We start from the raw sequence: 25,652 nt of genomic DNA, 5'->3' as shown, positions 1-25,652 counted from the left end.
AATAATAAACTAAGATATCTCACGGGGTATAACTGTAGCATAAGCACTTAAAAATCTAGCACTGATGTTAATGGATGCTCCCCTACAAAACAAACAATTTCAAAATTAAAGAAACACTGAAATGTCTGTCTACTCATAAAAAATGAATACAGATGCACTGTCAGTAATTCAGAGAACAAGATACAGGTGTGCAAACCCAGGTGACCAAATAATAAGAATGTAGGGAAAGGAAAATATTAATATTAGCAAGAATTAAAACAGTTGTAGGTGTTTGCCTAACAATAACAATAATAAGAAGAAGAATAACAACAAAAGGACAACAGAAGCAAAAACCAAAAACAATCATGCCCTGATGGATGTCTTTGGATCTTCCATGAGCCCTTACTAACTGGCATCCAGACAGCACCAACCTTTGTGCTACGAGCTGGTGAGAGCAAGGGCCGGGTAGCTGGCACTCTGCTGTGGCGGGGCGTGGACCCGTGACATCAGCGGGTTTTGTAGGGTGACGTTGAAGGTCCCCTTCAGGACTGTGTCCCTGATCGCTGGGCTCAGCTGGGGGGAGTGCGGTCAGATGGTCAAAGAATGACACACTGTATATGATCGTTGCGCAACATACTTGTACTGCTAAATTAATGATTCCACGGTGAGAATACGAAATACACTTAAACCTAAGCCAAACCACCAGCAGCCAGGTTTAAAAGTAAGTCACATCTTTTTGTGTTTGGTTGTGTGCCCTGTCACCACCTCCTCTGCCAGAGAGCAGCCAATACTCTGGGTGCAGCCACAACGGCCAGTGACCCCAGGGGAGTCCCAGCTTTTCCAGAACCCAGTGCTCTATTGACAGAAGCTCCCCTCGGAGGTCCACAATGAGCCGTCGCTGAGCAGACGAGAGGCATGGCAGAAACACATCTCCGCAGGCGTGGCGCAGGCTGTGCAGGGAGAACTTGATGACACTGCTCTCCTGAGAAAGGAAACTCTAAATCCATATGGATTTATTCATCGATTTATTCCCCCTTTCAAGCTCCCTTTCTTGTTCGCACCACGCTGTTACACCCCACACCGGCGTCCCCTAGACTTTTCAAAGGAACGGGAAAAAAAAACTAAGCCTAAGTCAGGCAACTCAAAAACTGTTGTGTGCACAGGACACCGATTTATTCTCTTTAAAAAAAAAAAAACATCCTATGCTCCACTGGAAAAAGAGACACTATACAATATTGGGGAAATAAACCTTTATCACAACACAACTGACAGAATGATCAAAAGTCAGGGGCATGTCTGAATTTATTGACCTGTGCAGCCTGGATCATTTGTAACTGCAGATATTATCCTTCTCCATCAAATCTGAAATATTTATTTGTATATATATATATATATATATGAGTTGTTTGTAGAAGTACCAGTAAGATTCTATATACACTGATGAGCCAAAACATTATGACCACCTGCCTAATATGCTGTTGGTCCTCCGTTTGCCGCCAAAACAGCCCCTACCCGTCGAGGCATGGACTCTGCAAGACCCCTGAAGGTGCCCTGTGGTATCTGGCACCAAAACAGTAGCAGCAGATCCAAGTTCTGTAAGTTGCGAGATGGAGCCGCCATGAATCAGACTTGTCGGTCCAGCACGTCCCACAGATGCTCAATCAGATTGAGATCTGGAGAATTTGGAGGCCAAGGCAACACCTTGAACACTTCATCATGTTCCTCAAAATATTCCCAAACAATGTGTGCAGTGTGGCAGGGTGCATTATCCTGCTGAAAGAGGCCACTGCCATCAGGGAATACCATTGCCATGAAGGGATGTACCTGGTCTGCAACGACGTTTAGGTAGGTCGCACGTGTCAAATTGACGTCCATTTGAATGGCCGGACCCAGGGTTTCCCAGCAGAACATTGCCCAGAGCATCACACTCCCTCCGCCAGCTTGTCATCTTCCCACAGTGGATCCTGGTACTATCAGTTTCCCAGGTAAACGGTGCACACGTATATGGCCATCCACACCATCTAAAAGAAAACGGGACTCATCAGACCAGACCATCCTCTTCCACTGCTCCAAGGTCCAGTTCCAACGCTTGCGTGCTCATTGTAGGTGCTTTCAACGGTGGACAGGGGTCATCATGGGGACTCTGACCGGTCTGTGGCTATGCAGCCCCATACGCAGCAGGGTGCAATGCACTGTTTGTTGTGACACATTCCTCCCGTAACCATCATTAAAATTTTCTGTGACTTGTGCCACAGTAGACTTTCTGTCGGTTCGGACCAGACGGGATAGCCTTCGTTGCCCCCGTGCATCAATGAGCCTTGGGGGCCAAACACCCTGTCGCCGGTTTGTGGTTTTTCCCTCTTCGGACCACTGTCGGTAGGTACTCACCACTGCTGACTGGGAGCACTCCACAAGCCTTGCTGTTTCAGAGATGCTCTGACCCAGTCGTCTGGCCATTGTTCGCTTACCATCTGTGCAGACCTTGACATGTGCCCTTGTTTGGAGATGATCAATGTTATTCCGTTCACCTGTGAGTGGTCATAATGTTTTGGCTCATCAGTGTATACATATATACAGTATGTATACAATTTTGTATCCTATGTGATTACAAGTGTTTAAGTAAAATGCATGTAAGGCATTTAGTTGTAAGTGCTGTGTCTCATACCATTTAATGCTATTTAATGCAGTTTCTCCTCAGTAATTCAGAGAATTTTCTTAGATTTAATTCTGTAAATCTCTCAGATTTAATAAGTGGAAAATGGTATCTATTTTTTCTTTTATATCATGCTTTAAATACCCAGTATTCAGAATTGTTTAATATGTATGTTTATTTGTGTAGACCCTTAAGATATTTTTTCAATAAGATATACATCACTTGAACTTTATCTTGCCCAGCTGATTTGAGTTGATTCCTTTTGGAGTAACAGAGAACACACATTACAGTAATCCTTTCAGAGTTATCAACAGATCATCTCCAGTCCTTTGTAGTATTAAGTGTAAACTGTTATTGATTCATAGCGCATTTATTTATGTGAAATTTTTATTCATTTGATGAGAGGTTCTCATCCAGGGTGACCTTCAGTGCTTGCCATTATGTAACCCACTTATGAAAACTGTATATATTCTAGTGCCATTGAGGTATGAAGAATTTGCTTTACAAAAATGCCACACCTCTGATATGAACCCATAACCCTCAGGCTCAACATCCAGGACTCAATCTACTGCACCACCTGCTGCCCTGATGGTGCTATTCAATGTGAACATACAATGGCCACTAAAATTAAAAAGGGGAATCCTAAGAAGACTTCAAAACCCAACCTTGTCTGAGAATCACCTCACAAATCCTAGAGTGCAAAAACAAAATCGCACTTCCATTTGTATTCTGAGCCAACCCACACTCTTAAATTTGTATGCTTCCTTCAACAGCTGGAATTGGCTTGGTGTTCAGATGATTATCGATCTGTTAGCGTGGCTTCAGCACTAAGCTTCCCTCGCTCGTTGGAGGTCAGGGTGCCCCAGGTTCACCGTGCATGATAATGGGACACCCAGGGACTCAACACTACAGGTGGGCACAGGGGTGATTAAACGATGCCCTACACAAGCCGAGCTTCGTGCAGGGCACTGTGAAAATGCGGGGACTGAGGGGCATGGAGGGAAAATAAAGAAGTAAGAGAGAGGGATAGACGGTGTGTGAACATGGGCGCCTGTCCCGGCAGCCCCTCCATCCCCGGCCAGAAGGCAGGGGACATGCGCATGCAAAGTGAGGTCACTGTAATTAAGTGGGGGAATCTGACCTCTCATTGGCTGCTCCCATTCTTTTCCAGCTCTAGCTGAATAAATGCAGGGGTCTGGATATCGTGAGAAGTAAGAAGGCTCTGGAGGTGCTGCCCTCGCGCCAGACTGCAGAGAACGCCGTGCTGCCGTCTACTCCCTACATAAAGCCTGCACCATAAACAGCGGCGGCAGCAGCCAGCGCAGGTTACTCCACAGCCCCCACCCACTGCACCTTTACGAAAATTTAACTCAATAACATATTCAATAATTGCTTACATAATAGCATTTTATGGAGGATTATCTTAAATAAATGCAGACATATCCAATTAATTTAATCTCCATCTAAACAAACTGCTATGTTTTTTTTAAATAAACAACACTAGACTAGACTTAATAACCCCTGCATTGTACAGATAACAGTTCAATTAGAAATTCAGGGGGCACTGATGGGATCCAGTGTTTTTAAAAGGCGGGCGCTCTTCTGGATAAGCACTTCAAAGTGAAGTCTTGGGAGAGACGGCAGAGGGAGAGAGACACATCCACCCCCAACCCCCTCCCTGTATTAATGTGTTTGGAGCATGAATAGTGAGGGGAGCCGCTCTCTAATGTACTTTAACAGTAATTAAGGTCTGACTCCTAGCTGGGGTGCTTCTTCTCCAGCAAGAGTTCATCAAACTAACAACTCCCGTTCTGACACTGATGGTGCGGCATGAACTCCAGGACTGACAACTCTGTTCTGTGCTAATTACACCTGCTAGGTCTTACGGCGGGGCTGAGGGAGGCTTCCAAATCCAGCGAGTCTTACCAGGGTCGGGCGGGGTCTACACACAGAGGTGCTACCGGATCAAGACTGCAGCTTCGCCTCCACCAAGTCCTGCTCAGTTATAAATGAACCATAACGCATGGGTTAGGTACACAGTGAAGAGGGCAGCCAAAAAAACAGCCTCCATCTTTTGTTTTTGTCAGATTTTCACCATAACCCCAGATATACTGACAGATACTTTTTGCCTAACATATTTGTGCGTTTTCCAAACCACAGACACACCACTTTGCAGTTATGACAGATATCATTCATACTGAGCTGGTGAGCTAGTTTCATTAGTTATTATAGTTCATTCATTTCATTATGAGCAACATTAAAATGTTTTTTCAATTATTCAAAATACAATACAAAAGACTTGCAGCACAGTATGTGAGCAGAGACTTAAGCTTAAATTGGGGGTACAATCTTCATATAGATACACTTGTAACTAATGAATAAATTTATTTGCTAGCAAGCTTAGCTAATGTCATTTTGGGTGCAAAGACTAATTTTATTACTGTGCAGACTGGGTGCACATTTTCCTTCATTTTTGCTTTTGCTCACCTCTTTGCGGTGAGTCTGTTTGGGTAAGTTCACTTTGAGAGCAACAAATTGAGAGGGGACCGATTATGAACAGCTGTCTTCAGGTCAGTTTTTCAAAGATTTTCAATGGCGTTGAGTTCAGGGCTCTGACTGGGCCATTCCAGGTCATTGATCTTCCTTTTTTTCAGCCATTCCACTGTGGGTTTGGCTCTGTGCTTTGGGTCATTGTCATGCTGATAAGTGAAATTCTTCACTTATCCCTTCAGTTCTTTTGCAGGGTAGCAGGTTTTTCCCTAAAATCTTTTTGTATTTTGCACTATTCATTCTTTCCTCTGTTCTCACCGGAGTTCCTGTCCCTGCTGAAGAGAAACAGCCCCATAGCGTGATGCTACCACCACCATGCTTGACAGTAGGCTGATGGGCTGTGCTGGCTTTGCACCAAACATATCATTTGGAATTAAGGCCTGAAAGTGTGTGTGTGTGTAGTATATGTGTATGTACAATAGAGCGAAGTAAGAACAAACATAGTTATACACTACAGCAATATAATTGTTACACTACATGAGCTGGCTGCTGCAGAATTAGGACTGATGAGTTTTGAAATCAGGGGGTTACAATATTTAACACCACCTCCACATGCCAAGTATTACGATGCAAAGCATAGAGCAAAACAACTGCAGTACTCATGGAGTCACTCGTTCCACTCACCATGCTTCCTTTGCTTATGGCAGGTCTCTATGAATACATCAAATCATCAGACATCAGATTTCTGCTGTCATGGTTCTAAAGGAAACAACTTGTCTTGAGACATGTGCTGGCGGTTGAGTGGTCATTGTTCAGTGGTTGTTGGCAGCCCATCTGGTAAACGCGGCTTGTATAACCCAATGCTGAATGCGATTTTGGCTAAAGGTTTTTCACTGGCCAGAATTTTAATCACAGCTTTTACATTTTCATAGGGGCAGCCATTATAGCTTGTACACACGTGACACATGTTGATGTTTACCTCATTAAGCTGATGGCTGAATTCCACATGCACATACAAATGGTTCACACAAACAGTTTCAAACTTATAGCAAACTTGTAAAGGCTATACTGGAGTCAACATCACGTATTTTTGTAAACTTAACCAATGTCAGTTTCCTACCAGCCAATTAAATCTTCCACACGTTTTATTTTGTTTTTATTTTGTCAAGCTAAAAGCTTGTGTTGTATTTGCCTTTAACCAGATAAGAGCTAAGCATTCCCTCCTTTTGACAAAAAGGAGGACACAAGGTGCATTGCTCCCACCTACCGATAAGAACTCCAGTATAAGAACGAAGTTTGGTGAGGGGTACTGTTATCCCACCAAATCCAAATAAAGTGATAATATACAGGTATCTATGTGCTATGAAACTGATGTGTTATTTAACTTAACATTATGGGCTATGGCATGTTTTTTTTTTTTTTATAATACATAGCTTAGGTGGTTGGGATGTTAAACAAACAGAATTTAACTGCTGACATGTTGATCTAAATCTGAGAGAAGAATTAAAGAAAAAAAAATACTCATTATATTTCTTAATAGAGAGGTAGAGTTTGGGTGAATTTGAATATAAGATAATGCTGCACGCATTAAAAATGGATTAAGGAGACACTGTGTTATATAAATAGTAACAGAAAGAAAAGGGCAAATTAAGTATACCTAAAAGTCAAATTCAATATAGTTATCATTACATTTAATGCATTGCTCTTGTGAAATAATAATTATGACGAGAACTGTAGTAGAGAGAAAAAGGCTAATTGCTTATTTTTTTGTATTTTTTTCTTTTCTATTGCACTTGAGCCAGTATCTCTGATTCATTCAGACAGTACCTCACGGTATGATTCATCACATGAAGTCACTGAGAGTGTAGGCAGCAGTTAGGAAGACCTTGTATTCCCTTTGAAGAATCATTGGAATTCTTTTGGGATTCTTATCAACACCCAACTACGCTGAACCTTTGCCTGTGTATTCACTCTGTGTATACCGGTTATTGCACCGGCTAAATTAATTCTATACTTGCTGGTCTTGTTTTGACTCATAAGTATTATATCTTTTTTCATAGTTTCACCATCATCCATTCCTTGTAAGGTCTAATTCACTGATATTTAATAATCATGCTGGAGCTATGTACAACATAAAAAATAAATAGTATAATAACTTATAAGGGCTACAACAGCTGTATGTCAACAAGGTTCTGTGGAAACTTAAGAGGCTCTATGGGCTGGTTGACAATGGGCTAATTTAGCTCAAATCGCATTCCGCCTGTGCCTGCATCCTTCTGATGTCACACTTATTGAATCCAAGGTAGTCAACAATGCCTAGCTGTGTCCCCTTTTAATTTTCTTTTGTTACGCATGTCAAATTCCACAAGCACACACACATACATACATGCTACTCACATGTAAACTCATACATTCTCTGACACACACTCCCTCCAGAAGGAACAATATCAGACACACACACTTGCGCGCATGTGCACGCACGCATGCACACACGCACACACACACACACACAAAGACATCTCTTCATTACCTCCTCTCTCAGTCTCTCTGCCCCATTATCTCCAAGGTGACTTCGTGCTCCTCAGTAAATGGGGCCCCATTAGTGATCTAGTGCACAGCTATCACTCCACAAAACAGTGCCCATGCCTACAGTTCGCCCATTATACTTGTACTCAAACAGATTTACTGTTATTACATCATGGTGGTTACTCTCGCCCATACGTTACGCGTCACACACTTCTGCTCCACAACGCCAGTGTCGAACTGATTCGCTGTTACTGAACAATTACCAGCAACGAGCAGCATTGCTACCTATCAATGCGGTCCAGTCCCTCTATAGGGCTCTCTACTATAATGTTTAATGCAGCTTAGCCCATTAACATTGAAGGACGGGGGGTAGAAAACCATATAAAACACTTCACAGAGTTTGATAAAGGAAATTTCTCAGACAACAGTATCACAGAGAAACACCACTGCTGGAACTCTGATTCCCGCATTAGGGAGGAGCCCTAGAAATTCCCCTGAGGTTTCAAACAAATGCTAGCAAAGCACTCTGTCTATATTGTCTTTTTTATCCTTATGTGCTACTGTGAACCGTGTATTTTTTTCATTAATGAGACACTAAATCTATATAAATGCACTACTGAGTCATTGAATGGAAAGCATAGTACTGCACAGGGACACCTACACTCACAGTATGGAGGAAACTGGTAGCTTTACTGAGTGGTGTGCACTGCTTTCATGTGTCTACTCTCACCCTTTATCAAGAGAATAGTGAATGCTATGTTGTGTATTGTTAATCACCTCGTATGCAGCTGGGCCAGGCGTGGTCTCTTTAGGGTCTTTAAAGCGGTCCTCTTGGGATACAATCAGGGCCATCTTGGGGCTGGACTTGACGGCAGGGCTGTAGTGTCCGGGGCCTGAGGAAGACACATTCCATTATGAGCTCTCTCTGCCCCCGTTCCACGGCCACCTTTCCCACAGCCAAACAGGAGACACACACAAGAGTGACGGTTAGTACCGGCGCTCGGAGCACCCGGCCCGACACAGACGTATCCGTCTCCATCTGTCACCGGCGCGTGGAAACAGATGCCTCGCGTGCGCGCGGGGGACGAAAAAACACGAGGGGCGAGGGGAACCGTTTAATTATGCCGCACCTCCTCTGGGAACATGACATTTGCATTGCGAGGTGAGGGGGGGGGGGGGGGGTTGACGACGCGCCATTACACTGGAGGGAGAGGGAGTGATGGGCGGGTAAGCCCGGAGGGGTCTCACGCAACGTTTCCCTGAGCGAGAGCTGAGTGCACACCTGACCGCAGGGTACGGCAGGAGCTGCTTACCACCACAGAAAATCTGATTGCATTTCAAGTTCTGCTGCACTCCCCACATTACCATTTCACCTGCAAGACGGTTGCCTGGGCCAACATGATAGGTACCATTTTTTCTAGGGTGGGGGAGTTGGGGTGAGGGTGGAGAAGGGGTTGGGGGTACCTATCCAAAAATGCTGAATTGTTAAATGTGTTTTAATCAACGTGACATAAATTGCAGAAAAGGGGGCGGATGTAATACATACGACACATATTCAAAAATGCAAATTAAATATTGGTGGAATGGAGCCAGTGGTATGTTTGAGAACACGCTTCGCAAACAGCCAGATCTATTTATATGCAAATCTAGCTATTGTTAAGGGCTGGGCAGAGGCTCAGTCACAGGGGACGGTATAAATTATCCAAAGAAGTCATTAATTTAACCACTTTGAAACAACATTTTTGAGGTGAGATTTTATTGGTGTAAATATTTGCTTAAGTGCACAGGGAAATTGCCTGGGTACCCTGGGTCTTGATATTAGGTGAGTTTACACAATGCAATAAAAATGCTTGAATGGTCAAGCATCACAGTTCTGATCAGAGTGATAGCAAGCATGCCCCATATAGAATGATATCACTCTCAAAACCATTAAACTTGAAAAAGGGAGAACGGTTCCCAAGTCACCCATGAGCAATGGTTGGATGTTTGACAATGGAGTCCTAGACACAATGGCATCACAGTGGTCACAAAGAATCTTGCAAGATTTACGTAATATAAATATGTTTAATAGTAAAAACCCTTTTTGGGATTAACTGGAGTATAGCAAATGTTACTGAAAACTTCATTATCTGCCGATGGAACATCTCTCTACAGCTCCATCCTGCCAAATGAAGATTTCTGTACCCTTAAGCTTAATTCCACAGACAGTTTCAAGGTCTAACATTACATAAACTTGTACCAAGACTATTTATCAATACATTCATATCCAACAAAATATATTTATCAACTCTGTCATTAAATTGTGTGTGATTTTCTCCAACCAGTACTCAGTAGTAAAGGTTTGAGGGCTAAGTGTTTATCTCTGCTTCCTTATTGCTTTCTGTTGTGGCCACAGTTTCCTCATCAGTTCGCCACTATGCATGTTAACAGGCTTTTTCCAACATCCGTTGACCATTTCAGAATTAGTTTTTCTTATTTAATCTATAGTTATTTAGAATGAGGTGCAATAAAGCTAAAACAAATCCCCAAATATTAAACTATAACCTACTTACAGCTCACTGTAAAACATATGCAATGAGCCTGGAAGGGCCTTTAATGGCACCCAAAAACTAAGGCACGATCCCTGGAACTAGCAGGGTAATGTGCACCAGCTCTTTCGGGGTGCTCTTTACCTGGGATGTCGAGGTCAAACTGCTGGAAGGAGGAGCTTCGGGGGGCAGCGCTCAGGAAGGAGCCCTGTCGTTTCCTCGCCCCCGCGTTTCGGGGCGCCACGTAGCGGCTGCGCCCGTGTGTCCTCTCGAAGGACTCGTGCACGTTGTAGGAGCTGGGGGGAGGGGTGTCCTAAGAGAGAGCAGGAAGCTCAGGCAGGTTAACACACATTGGTCCGAATGAGCAAACAACAGACTCCCTCCGGCAATGTCTTTTTCAGGAAGCTGTACTGATTGTTTGTGTGGCTTCCACCCTGTCCTTCTGGGGAACCTGCCAATAAGGAAAAAACAATCTTGACATTGAATATCTGTGAGTGTCAGCGTACAGAAGGCTTCAACCACAACTTTTTGTTTGTCCAAATGCTGGAGCTGGTGATGGTAAGGCAGTAGGCAGCCAAAACTATTTTTAAAAACTTTGTCATAGTGTTACATAGTGTATATATAACTCGATGGGTATACAGTGTTACTTTTCTGTTATTTAATATTTTATTTGTTTACACTTACAATTCTCACAATTGCAGTAAAATATTATTTGGTTTATTGTCTCTGAAATATTTCATTGTAGGATGAGAAATTATGCCATTGGTTAATTTCAGCCAATCGGTGAATGTGTTAGAGGTCAGAGTGGAAGGGGTAACGGGGACTAGAGAAAAAGAGAGGGGAGTAATGTAAACGAGCAGAAGTGCAATTTGTAAGAGTTCAGAAACTGACTTTTATGAGTCTGCAGTTCATAGGGTGAAGTTAGCGCAACGAAACTACAAAGACTGGCAAAAGAACTGTAACGAGCTCAGAGAGAGACACCGTGCTAGAGATTCAACTATTGACACGCTGAGGGAGTGTGACAGTTTTGCGTGACTGACTGCACACGAGTGAAGAGGACATTTTCCTACCAAGCGCGTCCATATCAAACAGGCCTGAAACAGTTCTGTTTGGGTTTAAAGCTAGTTTAGATAATTTGCTGGCATAGGATTAGAGATAAGCAAAATTGCTCGTTGTGTGTTCGAATGAGGGAATGAACTGTTTTTTTTTTCTAATCTCCTTACCACTGGCTAAGTGAACTGTATAGACATACACCCTGTGTTTGGTAATTGTAACAGGACAGGAAGCTGCACATGCACATATATCGCAAAGTTCATAAGGTCTACATTCTGTGTTGTTTTGGGGTTGAATAGGGGGTACAGTCTGTATCACCAATAATGCTGTAGCATTGACATTTTATTTTGATATTACATGGCGATCTGTGTGGTTGGGTTTTAGTTTTTTGTTCACAAGTCCACAAGTTCTGCAAAAAAAAGGGAAAAGGGGGTACTTGTTGTGGGAGACCCTGTTAAACAGTGAAGCAAAGTTGAGTTGCAATTTATTCAATAAGATTGATTTCATTTTATTGATGTATTTTATGTTTACTTTATGGGGCCAGTAAAGGAGATTGGTTATAAAAACTAGTCGTGGTCATTCTTGGAGTTCGAGCTAGAGAATTTGTTAAAAGAGACACAAACTCAGGGCCCAACCTTTAACTGAACGAGGGTTACATATACATAGATATTACTCATGATCATTTTGCATTTGTGAAACTTTTTTCATTTTACTGAAACTTATACACCAGGGATAAGTTTAAATGTTCTGTGCTTTTAAATACAGTACTTAGTTAAATACAGCAAGCTAGCTTTTCAGATTTTTATACTTTGTTATGATCACTCAGTCAGGTGGCTAACGGAAGTTAACACAGAAATGTTTTTTTTTGTTCTGGCATCTGTTTCAGGGTAGGTGCTGCACAGATCATCTGTCAGCTGTCACCAGGATGAGAAAAATCTGATGACCAGACTGATGCAGCCATACAATATTAAGATCACTGAATCTACACAGATCCTGCTTTAAACTCACGCGTGATGACAACCAGAGCATGTCAACGCAATTAGCTAACGAGTCATTTCTGTCTCTTCTTCTCTCGTCACATGCACATGATCGAAGGTCAAATGCACGGAGGCCCCAGGCGGCCTGTGTAATGCTGTGAACAGAGGCAATAAAATTATCCCTGTAAGCAATTAGCAACTTCTTGTGAAGTAACCACTAGCTACAATTATAACATTCGAAATAAACCTGAGATCAGGACCCTTATTTCATGCAACCTTCTGTCCTTCATTTCCTTGTTTCCAGGGGGTAAAGGACTGCTAACTATCACATTGTGGCTTCTTGAAAACTAAGTAAAAGTCCATATCATTTCTAGACCTGGATACTGTTCTTTTCATTTTCTGTATCTTGTTGATATCCAAGACCATGCAAATCCTGCAAATATTTACTTGAGGACTTTAATTTGAAGTGTGCCAAACTCTCCATTCTCACTTTCCAGACTGAAAATGTCCATTTCACTCTGCATTGTATGGTGAGACAAACAGACATCCGAGTCACATTAATAACATAACCGTAGTCGGGTGCAATCTAGTCGTCTGTTTCTGGTACTGTCTGACAGGTGCAAAGACATTTCTCCCATTAGGGCTGCATTAAATCAAATAAGAAGACAAATTCCGTCCCCAGCCTGTCCCTCAGAGTGTGACCTCTAACCCCGGGCCCACAGACAGCTCCGAGGGCCTTGTCGGAGTGCTGTAACTTAATCTGCAGCCCACACTGACCATATGAGTCTCTGTCAAAACCACAGGGGTCGCTATATCGCTCACTGGCACTAATGACAAAATCCTCAGGAGAAAGAACATCAAAGACTTAAGTCAGCGGGATGCCTGTCAGTCTTTGATAATAACAACAGTATGATGAAGATGGAGAGCAGATTTACTGGAATTTCAACTTGGCAGCAAAGGACACAGATTATTTATGTTGTTATTCTGTGTGGGCACATGTTTAAAATGATGACTAATATCAACAGAAGCAGACTGAAATACATAAGAACAAACAGTGCTTTGTATTTTGTCACCACTCCCATGGCCCTCTCCTTTACATTTTCTTATATTAGCAGGGTGATGTCAGAGGTGCACATTGTGTATATGTTTACTGAACGCGGTGTAGCCTTTATGCTGTATTGTAAAGTGTGTACGATTTTGAATTTTTTGTCGCTGTTGTGCCTTATTTCAAGATTTATTGTCTTGAGTTTCCTCTTGAAGGCAATAAATCATTCTTTCATAACATACTGCATTTGTTTACACTGCATTTGTTCGGAACCCTTGAGGAGCCCTGGACACCCTAGTTTATAATATGCAAGCCCCTTTGTTTTCAGCTTAATCTAATTCTTAGAGGAAAATGCAGAGATTTCTAAAAGACAGGTCTATATATCCTTTGTCCAATCTTCACTCAAGTTTTGTCCTTCGTAAGGAAAAATAATTTTCTCAGGTTAAATAAAACTTTTGATTCATAAGTGTTTCTACAGTATTCAGTGTTCTCTGCTGATGAAACTGGGAACCCTTTTATGCTTCCATGTGATGTAAATGGAAGTTTAATAACACTTATTAAACATATTAAATAAGGACAGAAAATTCCTACGTCCATACCTACTCTCTCCAAACCAGTTCAAACCAGTAAATGTTGTATATAAACCACCTAGTAACCTCTCCTTCCTATTGTGTCAGCTGTCTGCTTATCCCCCCTTCTCTCCTATCTCCACCTTTTGCTCCTCTCTTCATACCTCTAGGTCTCTGTCCTGGCTCTGACCCTCTACCCTGTTGGATCCAGAGTTCTGCTGTCTTCGCCCTTCGACCAGTACCAACTCCATCTGCTCCAAAAGGTTCATAGGTGGGGCTTTTCTAGGGCCGTGCTGATGTGGTTGCCTCCCTGGGGGGGTGGACTCCAGGTCAAGCCTAAGATACCAGCAGAACTGCTTCCCTGTCATGTCATGCTGAACCTCTTCACTAATAAATACTCTTATAATTCATTTCAGTCTGCTGGGAATTTCTTGTCCTAGTGAGAGGCTCATTTAATAAACAAGTTCCATGCTTAAGTGGGGCTGCACTTCCAAGGAAGGCAGACAGTGGTTTCCCAGGAATATTGGAGCACTCCCCGACTACACTGACTTGTCTTCACTCAACCATGCAGCTTCCAGCATACTCTCTGTGCCACCTGTCTGTGCTGATGGGGGAGAGAGCTGTCAGCTGACACAACAAGGCTGTCTAAGAGCTCGCCTTGAAACAGACGCCATTACCAGCATATCCTAGGTAAGATTTTAGGAAATTTCCATTGGCAGATCAGGTTTTTCCTAGAACTTTCAAAGAAGTAAGTTTGCTAGTCAGGTGACTAGCTACTTTGCTTGATGGATTTGACCTTTTTTTCCTGAATATATCAGTCATTTTATAAGTGTCAAACTAATAATGTTAGCTGCCTGAACAGGATAGCTAACTGGCTAGGAAGAATCTGTAACTGCTGTTGGAGCTAGCATGCTTGCAATCAGGCTACCCTACACTTCATGCCTTGCTTCATGGCTTGTTCTACAGCTGTCTCTGTGGTAGGGTGACTCTTACGCATAAATGTACTGTGTCCAGACATGTGTCAATTATTATATTTTCATACTAGCTGTTATTTTCTAGTTTATAATACCAGTATTTATCTAGTTTTCAAGTCTGAGGGTGTGCAGCAACAGTGCAATAACAAAGTGAAAATAAATGTATCCCGCAATTGTTTTTGAACATCCAACTTTTGCATTTTCACTCAAAGGAACTGTTCCCTCTTAACTGCACTCTTTTCAAAGTGAACACCATTTTTTTATTATGAAAGCTGAGAATGAAAAGGATTTATAAAAAAAATAATAATAATAAAAAACAAGAAGGGAGGCATGTTGTTTGCATCAAAGCCAAAGAAAGTTACCATTTCTTTCACTGTGGAAACTTGTGGCCCGCAGGACTATTAAACTGCACAGTGGCATCCTCACTTCTTCTTATATCCCCTCGTTAACTTTTTATGCATGAAAAGGTTTAAGTAGAACATTCAGACTCTTTTTATGTAGCATAGCGCACACTGCGCTAATGCAGGCGGAGACAAACTTTCCGGCCCAGTTTCTTGTGTTTTCTAGTTCAGCTGTGATATGATAATGGCCACCCTGGACAGCATTTGCATGTCATTAGAACGCACAATGGTGAGAGGCAGCTGCAGATGGTGAAAATGACACAGTAATGAAATGGCCGGAGGAAACAGGAAGAAAAAGGGTCCGCTCTGTCATTTCCCTCACCTGTCACTCCACCTGTGGATTCTGTCAGCGCCTCCATTCACATAGGCGAACCCCCCCGCCACCACCACCACACCCCCGCCCCTCCCCTCTTTTTCATACCACCAACCCACGCTGTGTTATTGAGCCCCAATGCTGCAATTAGAGCCAATGTGATGTTTAACTGAGCTAGCTCAGTGACTATCACAGATTGACAAGAGTCAGTAATGCATTCAATTACACCGCACTTGCACTGTCTACCTCTATTCTCTGTCTCTGCACCCGACACGGCTCTGACAGGAGCTAATGTGAAACTGACAGGGAAGGTGATGAAATTGTATATTCAGATTTTGTTTCCCTTTACCCATCTAATGTTCATAATAGGGCTGCCATATAAAGTGATGAAATGAACTAACATCTTAAAAATAGAGCAAAAAAAAAAAAAAAAATGCACACCTCCTGACTCGGAAAGTCTGGCAAGAAAAGACATTCCGGGTACGTAAAGGTCACCGACTGTCTTTTAGAAAACAGCCTCTGTGGGCTGGACAAGAACGTTTTTATCTTCTCAAATGTTCATATTCAGGTTGGATGACTGACCGTTTAATTACTGCTCAGTTCTCAAGGGCAGTTTGAGTGAAATGGTTTGACCCATCGCCTTGTCTGTGGGGGAATGATACCCCATACATATCATGTACTGCATGACAGGATTGCCACAGCCATAAAGAAGAATGAGGGATCCTGCCCACCACACACTCCTGTGGGTCCTTCCTGTGACATTGAAATAAAACAATGGGAATCTGTCACACCCCTTTCACCAGTTCTTCAAAACAGGAGTATTCTAGCAGTTAAAGCCATGCATATGCCATTTATATATAGGATAGTTTAAAAGTGAAAATAATTATGCAGGTAACTCTGTGTTTGTCCATCTTAAATTGTCATATACAGGATCTGCGTGCATATTCATCTGTTTCAAGTCTGCCCTGAATTCCTGCTCTGTTTCCACTCTCATAAATATATGCATCGCGTTGTATCTCTTCACAGAAATACGCAATTCTGCTCCCGCACACCTGCTAAATTACCCTCTTTACTGTTTTTTCTCCTCTAACGTCTGAGTGAGCTGTCTGCCTGATTCTCTAGAATCCTTTCCAGGCACTGATACTTGATCCTCTCCAGTCTAAGTATCAGTTCCTTTCCTCTCTATAGAAGCCGCTATGTCTAAAACATTTATAGGCTCCCTGCAGCAGGGGAAGTACCAACATTTGGCTTAATTTGTCTTGATGTCCTCACTGCTTGTGATACTGCAGATCTTTTAATACCTTTTCAGCTATTGTTTGGTTCTCTTTTCTCATCTCCAGGAAAGTTTGTCCTTCTGCTCTAGTCTCCAGGAAAGGTTGTCCCTCTGCTCATTGCTGTTTTTTACATCCATCCCTATCTTCTCTTCCCTGCTCTCTGGATTTTCTGTTTGCTTTCCATTTTTAAACCTATCCCTTCACCACAAATGGTTTTCTCTTCTCTTTCTAATTCACAGGTTTGCTATGAAATTGCATCATACCCTTTGGGTACTCTGTATGAATGCCCACCCCAACCTAATCTTACATCTTGTGTCCTGTGTTTTCCTCATTTCCTTCTGTTATCCTCTCCATTGGTACGGAGTGTATCACTCTCTCATTCTAGTGTAGCTAGAAACCCAAAGGTATTTCTTTATTTGTCCCTTTCCTTCTCACAGCGCGTTCCTCTTGCCGCTTCTGCTGTTTTTATTAAGTGTCTATTTCTGAAAAAAAAAAAGCATTCTGTACAAAACTCTGAAACCCCCTAGTCGAGAGATCAATGTTCACACATCTCTTGAGCTTCATCGCTCTCTCAGAGAAAAAAAAAACAGATGGGAATTAATGAGTGTGGTGAAGCTCGCTGCCAGAGTCATCGCTCTCCACATCTCAGCTTCAGCCCCTTTCACCACTCCTAGCCGCTCTCGGAGATCCCATATCTCACACACATCTCCCTCTGTCAGTGCCCCCTGAGAGTTCCCACCCTTCCCACACAATGTGCGCAGGTCATCTGCAGAGTACAAACCATTCCAATTTACAGAATCAATAACATGATTAATAATGGCGGATGTCTACGATGCATGTTCCATTATGGGTTCTGCAGCCTCTGTGCTCACTGTGTTTAATTGTTTTTAGCTCTGGTTAATGAGTGAAATGTCACCTTCTGCTAGTGTTCGAGAGGGAACATAAAATTAAGCGAAGGTGAGACCATCTCCATGTGCTGGGGTTCGGGCTCTGTATGAAGTCTGCTGATGGACACAGTTTTCATTTTGGCACTGTTAGTATTTACTGCTCTTCCCAGCACAGAAAGAACAGGGTTTGCCTCCCTCACTGTGTGGCTCGTTTAGCGCCGGGCGTAATGAACACAGAACGGAGGCTCCTTTGTTTTGGCAGCGGAGGAAATTCTGCAAACACCAGGACCCGCTGCTGGATTTGATCAGCTCCAGGCCCTTTGCTCTGCAAACACTTAGCATCCTTAATTTGTGTTCCGTCCTCCCGCGATTTCCGCCGTTTTCCCTGTGACTTCACCTGCTCCTCCACAGCTGTGTCTACACAGCTGCCGCCCACATGTGGCTGCGTCTGACAGACGGAGGAGGTAGAGGGGGTAACAGTCCACCAGGAGGGGAAGAAAAACAGATAAAGCAATCCAGAGGAGGAGGGGAAGCACACTTCCAGAGGGACTCGACTTGAGAGGGAAGAGCAGCTTGTTTCCATGGGTCCTCTTCACACGAAACCATCACACCAAAAACCAAGGAAAGGATGAAGGTGAAAAAATAAGATGTAAATACTTACTGACAAAGCCGCGTACTGCAAAGGAGAATGTGAATTGGGCTAGCTAATTAGGCCAAGGATTTTCAAAAATGTTTTTTCACTTCTCAATCTCCAAGGAGCCTGCTGGTCTCCTCCCTCTTCCTTCTCCATTTTCGAATTTTACACCCAATGTGGAATTTACACCATTTGGTTGATTCACTACATAGGGAAATAAACTGGATTTTACACATGTCTGATACGGTTTGCCTGTGTAATGTGCTGCATCCTACACCAGCATGATACATATTCGTTACATGTGATACACAAGAAGGGGGAAATTTTTGATTTTAATGCAGATTTTGCTCTACGGTTTGCTGTTGCCACGTGGAATATGACTGGATGCTTTATGTGAGGCATCTACTAATTCATGAACGCAGGCAATATATAACTGTCTTAAAGACAGCGAGCAGCAGTCCACTGTGGAGATAATGCATTTCTGTGAATTGTAAAGAGGTTTTTATTTTAATTATGATTCATTTTTCCTTGTATGACTCACATGTTTATTTTGATTGCAACTAAATATTTATTTGCACTAAGGTTCACTTGATTGCAACTAAATATTTATTTGCACTAAGATTCACTCAGTGTTGATATATGATTACATATACACATCTGCATCACTTGACCCCTAGTGGAGTGAGAAATGGGTAGTGTGCTGACAGAATGTAAAGTACAGATATTCATTGTTTACCTTGTTTACCTGAAGTCCTGTTTCCTGAAGTTTCACTGCGCTGGTTACTGCACTGGTTACTGGTTACCTACAGCCAATGTCTGCTGTAGAAGTCTGTCACTGGCATAAGGGGGCTGCCATTCACACCGTCCCTACTTATTGTCTCTCATCTCTCCCTACAGGCTAACTCCTGCCTTGTGCTCTATCACTACCAGTCCTCTGTCAGTCCTTCCTCTTGAAAGCCCCATGACGAGAATTCTCTTATTCTCAGTCTTGGCCCACAGTAGTGGAATGAGCTACCTGTTCCAAGATGGCATATTCGCTCAACATATTCCATTCCCTTCTGAAGACTTAACATCTTCATATTGCAACTGGGTTCAACCAGTTTTGATCTAACATAACCTGCTGGCTGGACTGAGACCTATGGCCTTCATGCTATTTTTATACTTGGAGACTGGCAGATGTAGCAGTTAGGATTATCATTTATTCTCACATCAGTATATTAGTGTACTTCACACCTAGATTTTTTGACTGTTTGATTCAAGCACAGTTTGATTCGTTTGGAGCTGTTCGTAGAACACTGACAGTAATGTTATCACAGCAGGATTTTAATGAAGACAATTAAACTGAGATGGACTGTCCCATTTAATTGGGAGAACTGGGAAAATGAACTCAGTGTGCTTATGATTTTGATCTACCAAAAATTTGAGCAGTATTTAAAGCATTCAAGTTCAAAAGGACACACACTAAAGGCATCAAACTGGTCTGGTAAAGTGATGGTTTTGGTTGTGCTTCAGCTGATTGCCTTATGCGATGTTAATTTCCAAAAGTATGTGTCATCAAAAGATAAACACAAGAGTTTTTCCACTATGTTCTGTTTCCACTGCAGATTCTTGGTGAAAGCAATTAATACAAGAAATGGGAGAGGTCAGTCCATAGAGTGTCTGCATTATCCATCAAACCAGCATATTCTCCAGAGAACTTTCACTGCATGTAAACAGCAAGCAAGCAGAGCTCTAGCGAAAGCAAAGTAGTACCAACCAAAAGCCGAGTCAGCACGCAATATCGAGCAGACTAAGATGAATTCAGGCCCATGTGCAATTTTGTGGTCTGAAACAAAGTGAACCTACATCAAAAATGCTAATAATAATTTACAAATCAGTCGCAGGCAAACATGGTGGGACGGTAACTCAAGGATTTGTAGATGTGTTGCCCGTTAGGTAGGGGTGTAACGATTCATCGTAGCACGATACATCGCGGTGCAATAATGTGACGGTACGCATTGTATAAATTGGACGGTTTTGATCATCAGCTCTAATTATATTTTTGTATTATTGTCATCACTAAACATTCATTTTATTTCAAATGTTTAGACATACAAATGCATGCAAACACCAAATATAACAAATACTACATTACAATTCATCAGCGGTAGTAAATAAATATATAAAATGAAAGTAGTCACCTGTATCATTATTTGTGTTATCAGTGCACAAAGTCATATGTCACGCTTCCGGCATTCCACGTTCTTACGTTTTACAGGTTTCAGTCATAGACAGAAAGAAGAGGTTTCAGTAGCAGACTAGCAGCGTCAGCGTTAAACGTAATGAGTGTGGCTGGAGCTGAGATTGAAATTGAGGATGCGCCATCCTCCTTTAAATCAGAAGTGTGGCAACATTTTGGCTTTCCAATCATTCAACAGGAGAATGGCGACAAATTAACTGACAAAATGAAGACGGTCTGCAAACACTGTAGGAAAACTATCAGCTACACTACTGCTAATACCACGAATATGATACAGCAGCTACAACGCCACCACAACCATAAACTCCGGTCAGGGGACGTGAAAAAGAAAGTGCTTAAACGCCAAACTTCTCTTGGAGAAAGTTTTGCATCCCCGTTGCCTCATGCGTGTGCAAGAGCACAAGATATCACCAGATCCATAGGAGTGTTTATCGCTAATGGCATGAGACCATTCTCGGTAGTCGACAACGAAGGAGTTCGCCTACTACTACTACCACACTAGAGCACAAATACAACATCCCGTCACGCCAGCACTTTAGTCAGTCTGTAATACCAGCCTTGTACAACGAAGCAAAAACCAAAGTATCGCCGTTGTTACCGACAATGCACGCAACATGGAGGTGGCAGCGAGAGAAGCCGGGCTATCACCGCATATCAAGTGTTTTGCGCACACACTGAATCTAGCAACCTAGATGGGATTAAAGATACCCCGGGTCAGTCGTTTGCTCGGGCGAATGAAACGGGTTGTGGCCTTCTTTCACCATTGTATTTTATTTGAAATACAAGCCGCGTCAGCTTCCCAGAGAGCACACCTAAAACCCGTAAGATCACACATAAAAATCAAGTATGCAAAATTCAGTCCTTTCCTCCATTGTTTACCTATGTCAGGGGTGTCAAACTCAATCACTGAAGGGGCCATATTAAAACAATCACGGGCCAGACATGGCCTATAGTTTTGTTTTGTTCTTTTTAAAAAAAAATACCATTCTGCTACCAAACTGGTCATTGTATGATCAAAATATATCATTAGGCTATATCAAAATATAATAAGTATTTCAGAACTCCAACAACAACAAAATATAGGCACGCTGTACTTGTAATATTAAAAAAAAAAAAAAACAATTATCAAAATACATACAAATAATTGTCCAACCGTAGGTCTATGGAATCTACGTATTTGCTTGAGCTAGACACCTGGCATCTTTTCTTTGTTACAAGTTCATTAATCTCTGGGGTTAAGTAAGGTCTGAGCTGCCGAAACCCTCAAGATATATATATATATCCATATCGTTATAAGTAGGGTTGGGCGATGTCTACCGAATTATGACAATGTCTACAGTGAAACATCGCGATGGACGATGACATCGGGGGTAGCGGTTAGGGTTATTTGTTTTTCAGTTGAATTATATTTAAAGTTCAAGAAAATCCACTGTTAAAATGACAAGTTTTTTTCACCCTTTCGCGCATATGGTCACACCGGTGTGATTTGCCACTATTAGGCTTATCCAAGTGTTCATGGGGATTGGGGAAGCTAAATTACCTCGTTTACTGCATGTTTAAACCTTTTGCGCGTACGGTCACACCGGTGTGATTAGCAATAATTTGATATAGCAAATGCTAACTGAAAAATATGAGAAGCTTAACGCTACTGAAAACATTTAGCAAGAATTTCCTCTAGTCATTACAATATTAATAATTGATTATATTTTCCTAAACATGTCAGACAGGTTTGTCCCTATTGTAAGTAAACTGGTACTCGATCTCCCACCTGTCTTGAAAACCTTCACTGTGCACTTTTTTTAGCCATTTTTGGCTACCTGGCTGGCTCAGTTATTTTTGATGCGAGATACAACAGTCGTGCACGGCTGAACGTTCATGTCTAGTGTGGGATTGTGACATGCAACAACTGTCACGTGAGTGTATTTGATTGTGGGTGGGAGGAGTGTTGGGACGAGTAGGGGTGGCATGCAGGTGTTTAAAGGCCAGCGCGTTGCAGTGTATGTTGGGGATTGTAGTGCAGCGTGTTGTGGACGATACGGAAGCCGGCCAGAGTTAGTAGAAAATCCAAATCATTGCGCGGGCCAGATAGAATGGCGCGTGGGCCTGATTTGGCCCGCAGGCCTTGTTTTTGACATATGTGACCTACGTTGTTCTCTTCTTCTCATCTTTCCTACACAAAACGTTTTCATACATCATCACTTGCCAAGCCATCAGACAGCACTGTTATGAAGTTGTGCCGACACATGAAGAGGAGGTGAGGTCAGATGTCAGGGAGAGAGGTGGCAGTGAGGGAATATGCTGAAAACGCAGGAATAAACGATGTCCCCGTTTTCAAAAAGACGGCCACTGCTTCCGTGCCATTTCATGCATTCGGTATTTCCAGACGCCGCAATGGGGTGGGGGCATGCAGACGGAGCAGTCCCGTCCCCTCCTCTCTCCCCAGCACACGGCGCGACAGATTTGGCGCGGCGTGGCACTGGGAGACAGCCGCAGTCATATCCGACCCCGAGCCGCCGCTCTGTTTCGCTCGTTACCGTGACGTCTCCACGGCACCATCCATATTTTAGCACCGTGACACCGACGGCAGACGCACGCGGAGCACTTTAAACAGCACGCATATTTTAAAGCCAATTTGTTTTCGTTTACTGGGGGGGATCTCACGCTGACGGGGGAGTGCTCTGTAGGACTGTGGGAAGAATGCAGAGGGATAATAGCGCTAATGGTTTGTGTGGAGAAGAGTGACAGAAATAGAGTGATTACCTGCTAGAAATCCAAACACAATAAAAGAACCCTGTGGTTATCCAAAGCCATGTTGTAAATGTGTTTCAAAGAAAATGCCATCTTGCTCCTTAGTCTGAAATCTCATACTAAGCACAAATGACCCTGCCACACAAACACACATGCGCACACACACACACTCACACAAATGCAGGAACCAACCTCTGGTCAGCACAAGGTTCTTTCCTCTGTTTATTAGGATCATTTAAAAAAAGGGGGTCATGCGCTGGGTTGTGCGCCAGAGGATCAGACCTTTGATTTTGGACAAACTCGTAACGCTCTTTGTGATCCACACAGCAATAGGAATTTCAGTAGAAAGAAGAATCTAAAAATCAGAGACATGTCGTTACAGCCAAGGCAGATGCTCGTTAAGCCGGGACCAGCGCCTTCAGCGTTGGGTAAGGGGTTTATTACACTGCTGCTGTGCAGACAACAATATGAAATTTTTCAAACTTTTCACAAATATTCAGGTCTCAGGCTCCTGAGTGGCTCAGTGTTTGAGGCACACACTTGAGTGCATGCTGAGCTGTATGGCTTGGCTTCAAACCCAGCTGTGTCATCAGCTGATGATGGTCCGAAGCCCACAGAGGTGAAACAAATTGGTTCAGTTCCACTGGGGATAGGGGTAGGTATGTCAGCAGGGGTTGTCAGGCACTCTGTTACTCATAAAGCACCTGCAAATTTCGTCGGCCAACTTACGCCCATCTACCAATAGGTGTTTAGGCCATTGTGGTATGCTAGGATACTTGAGAGAGTCACAGTGAGAGACAATAGTATCCAAGTGGTGACGACTAAATAAGGCCAGGGCCACACCAGTTGCGTCACGTGTGCGTGACGGTCGCGGAACGTCTCGATTTTCATTTTGGCGCCCATTTTAACAGATTAGAGCAGCCACTCAGCCCACATCTAGAGATTTGGAGTATCACCTATTTTCTCCGCGTGATGCACGCGGTTCTCAGCAAAAACAGACAATTAGGGGCAGGGCCAGAGGGGGGCTTCAGGAGGCACGGGACATCCTGGTTTGCCACCCAAAATCCTAGTCTATGATTGGCCTTCAACCAGGTCGATGGCGGGACTTTTCTTGATGTACTCGGTGGTTCAAATCAGCACGGGAGTCAGGACTGACTTCAAAAATTTAAGTACACGTTTTGATATAGCCAAGAAACAGCAGTTCTATATGTGTAATTGGTTGTTAGTATGTGAGATAGTTTACAACACTATTGCTCTTGCTACCAAGCAAAGTTATCTAGCTAGCTATCTGTCTAGCTATCTGCCCATCTAGCAAGGTAGCTAAGATAGGTTGCAAGATAGCTAATCTATTTATCTAGCTAGCTAGCTAACGTCAGCTAGCTTGATAATGAACTACATAGCTCACCAGACAGCTAGCTAGTTAAATGTAAATCATTATTGAAAAAAAGCCTTGTAGGAGTAGGATCTTTTCATTATTTAGTTGGCATGTGCTTGTTGATTTGTATTTGAATTTCTTCAAATAAAAAAAGATGACGTGAGAATATGGTGTTTGTCCTTCTTTGTAGTTTCATCCTCTGAATATGGTGTTTATATGGTTAGGTCATGGTTTAGCTCCTGTATTGGATTTGTGCAAATTTCTTGCAGTGCTTTTAGTGTATGGGGGGGGGGGGGGGGGGGGGCATTATAAATATTGTTATGCGGCTATTTCTGTTATTGCGGATGTTGCGTTTTCCTCATGTCACCCTTGAATGAATCAGTTGGGCCACCCCAGTCAAAAAAGTCTAAAATTGCCACTGTAGACAGTGAAAATGATCTGTTGATAGTCATATTGACATCATACCAGCAACATTACACCTTTAGTTTCAATGTCTATATGTGTAGAATGTGTCACAGACATGAAAAAAAATATATATATTTTTAACTCAACACTTCCTGTATCCATTTCAAACTCTGTCTAAACTAAATATAAATGAAATTTATAATGAAATTAAATCAAACATTTTACTATTGATGGCCATTATCAAAGGCAAACTCAATGTAGAAAGATGGGGCTGGCAGTAGCATCGCCGCAGCAGCAACGCTGGCGGTGTGGACAAACACACGCATGCGAGCCGCAGCAGCTCAGCGACACACACGCAACACTACTGGTGTGGCTCCGGCCTAAGAGTGGGGTTGCAAAAAAAGTATATACAGTATGTCAACACACACACACACACACACAGATACTAATGTACACAGCCCACCAGCTCAAGCTCAACCTGCTTAAGTAAAATGTGACTGGTAAATGCATAAAGGTTTATCGTCATGTTAACCCTGATGGGAACACAGATACAGTTGCTTAGTAAGGCACCCAAGTGATTCC

The 25,652-nt window shown here is 42.7% G+C and overlaps 1 protein-coding gene across 1 annotated transcript in view; it reads right to left on the bottom strand.

Annotated features, from left to right (window-relative positions):
• Window positions 1-417: 417 nt before the first annotated feature.
• The window catches only part of stpg2 (sperm-tail PG-rich repeat containing 2), a 47,948-nt gene continuing 22,713 nt past the window's right edge, over window positions 418-25,652 (bottom strand). The window contains exons 11-13 of the mRNA XM_036526855.1: window positions 10,321-10,489; window positions 8,426-8,541; window positions 418-552 (exon numbers count right to left, since the gene is read on the bottom strand). Coding sequence (XP_036382748.1) covers window positions 418-552; window positions 8,426-8,541; window positions 10,321-10,489 — 420 coding nt within the window. The remainder of the gene's footprint in view (window positions 553-8,425; window positions 8,542-10,320; window positions 10,490-25,652) is intronic.

Source organism: Megalops cyprinoides, chromosome 4 (assembly GCF_013368585.1).
Source record: "Megalops cyprinoides isolate fMegCyp1 chromosome 4, fMegCyp1.pri, whole genome shotgun sequence".
Classification (NCBI taxonomy): Eukaryota; Metazoa; Chordata; class Actinopteri; order Elopiformes; family Megalopidae; genus Megalops; species Megalops cyprinoides.
Note: the sequence above shows the minus strand (reverse complement) of the source record. Positions and strands in the feature narration are given on the sequence as shown.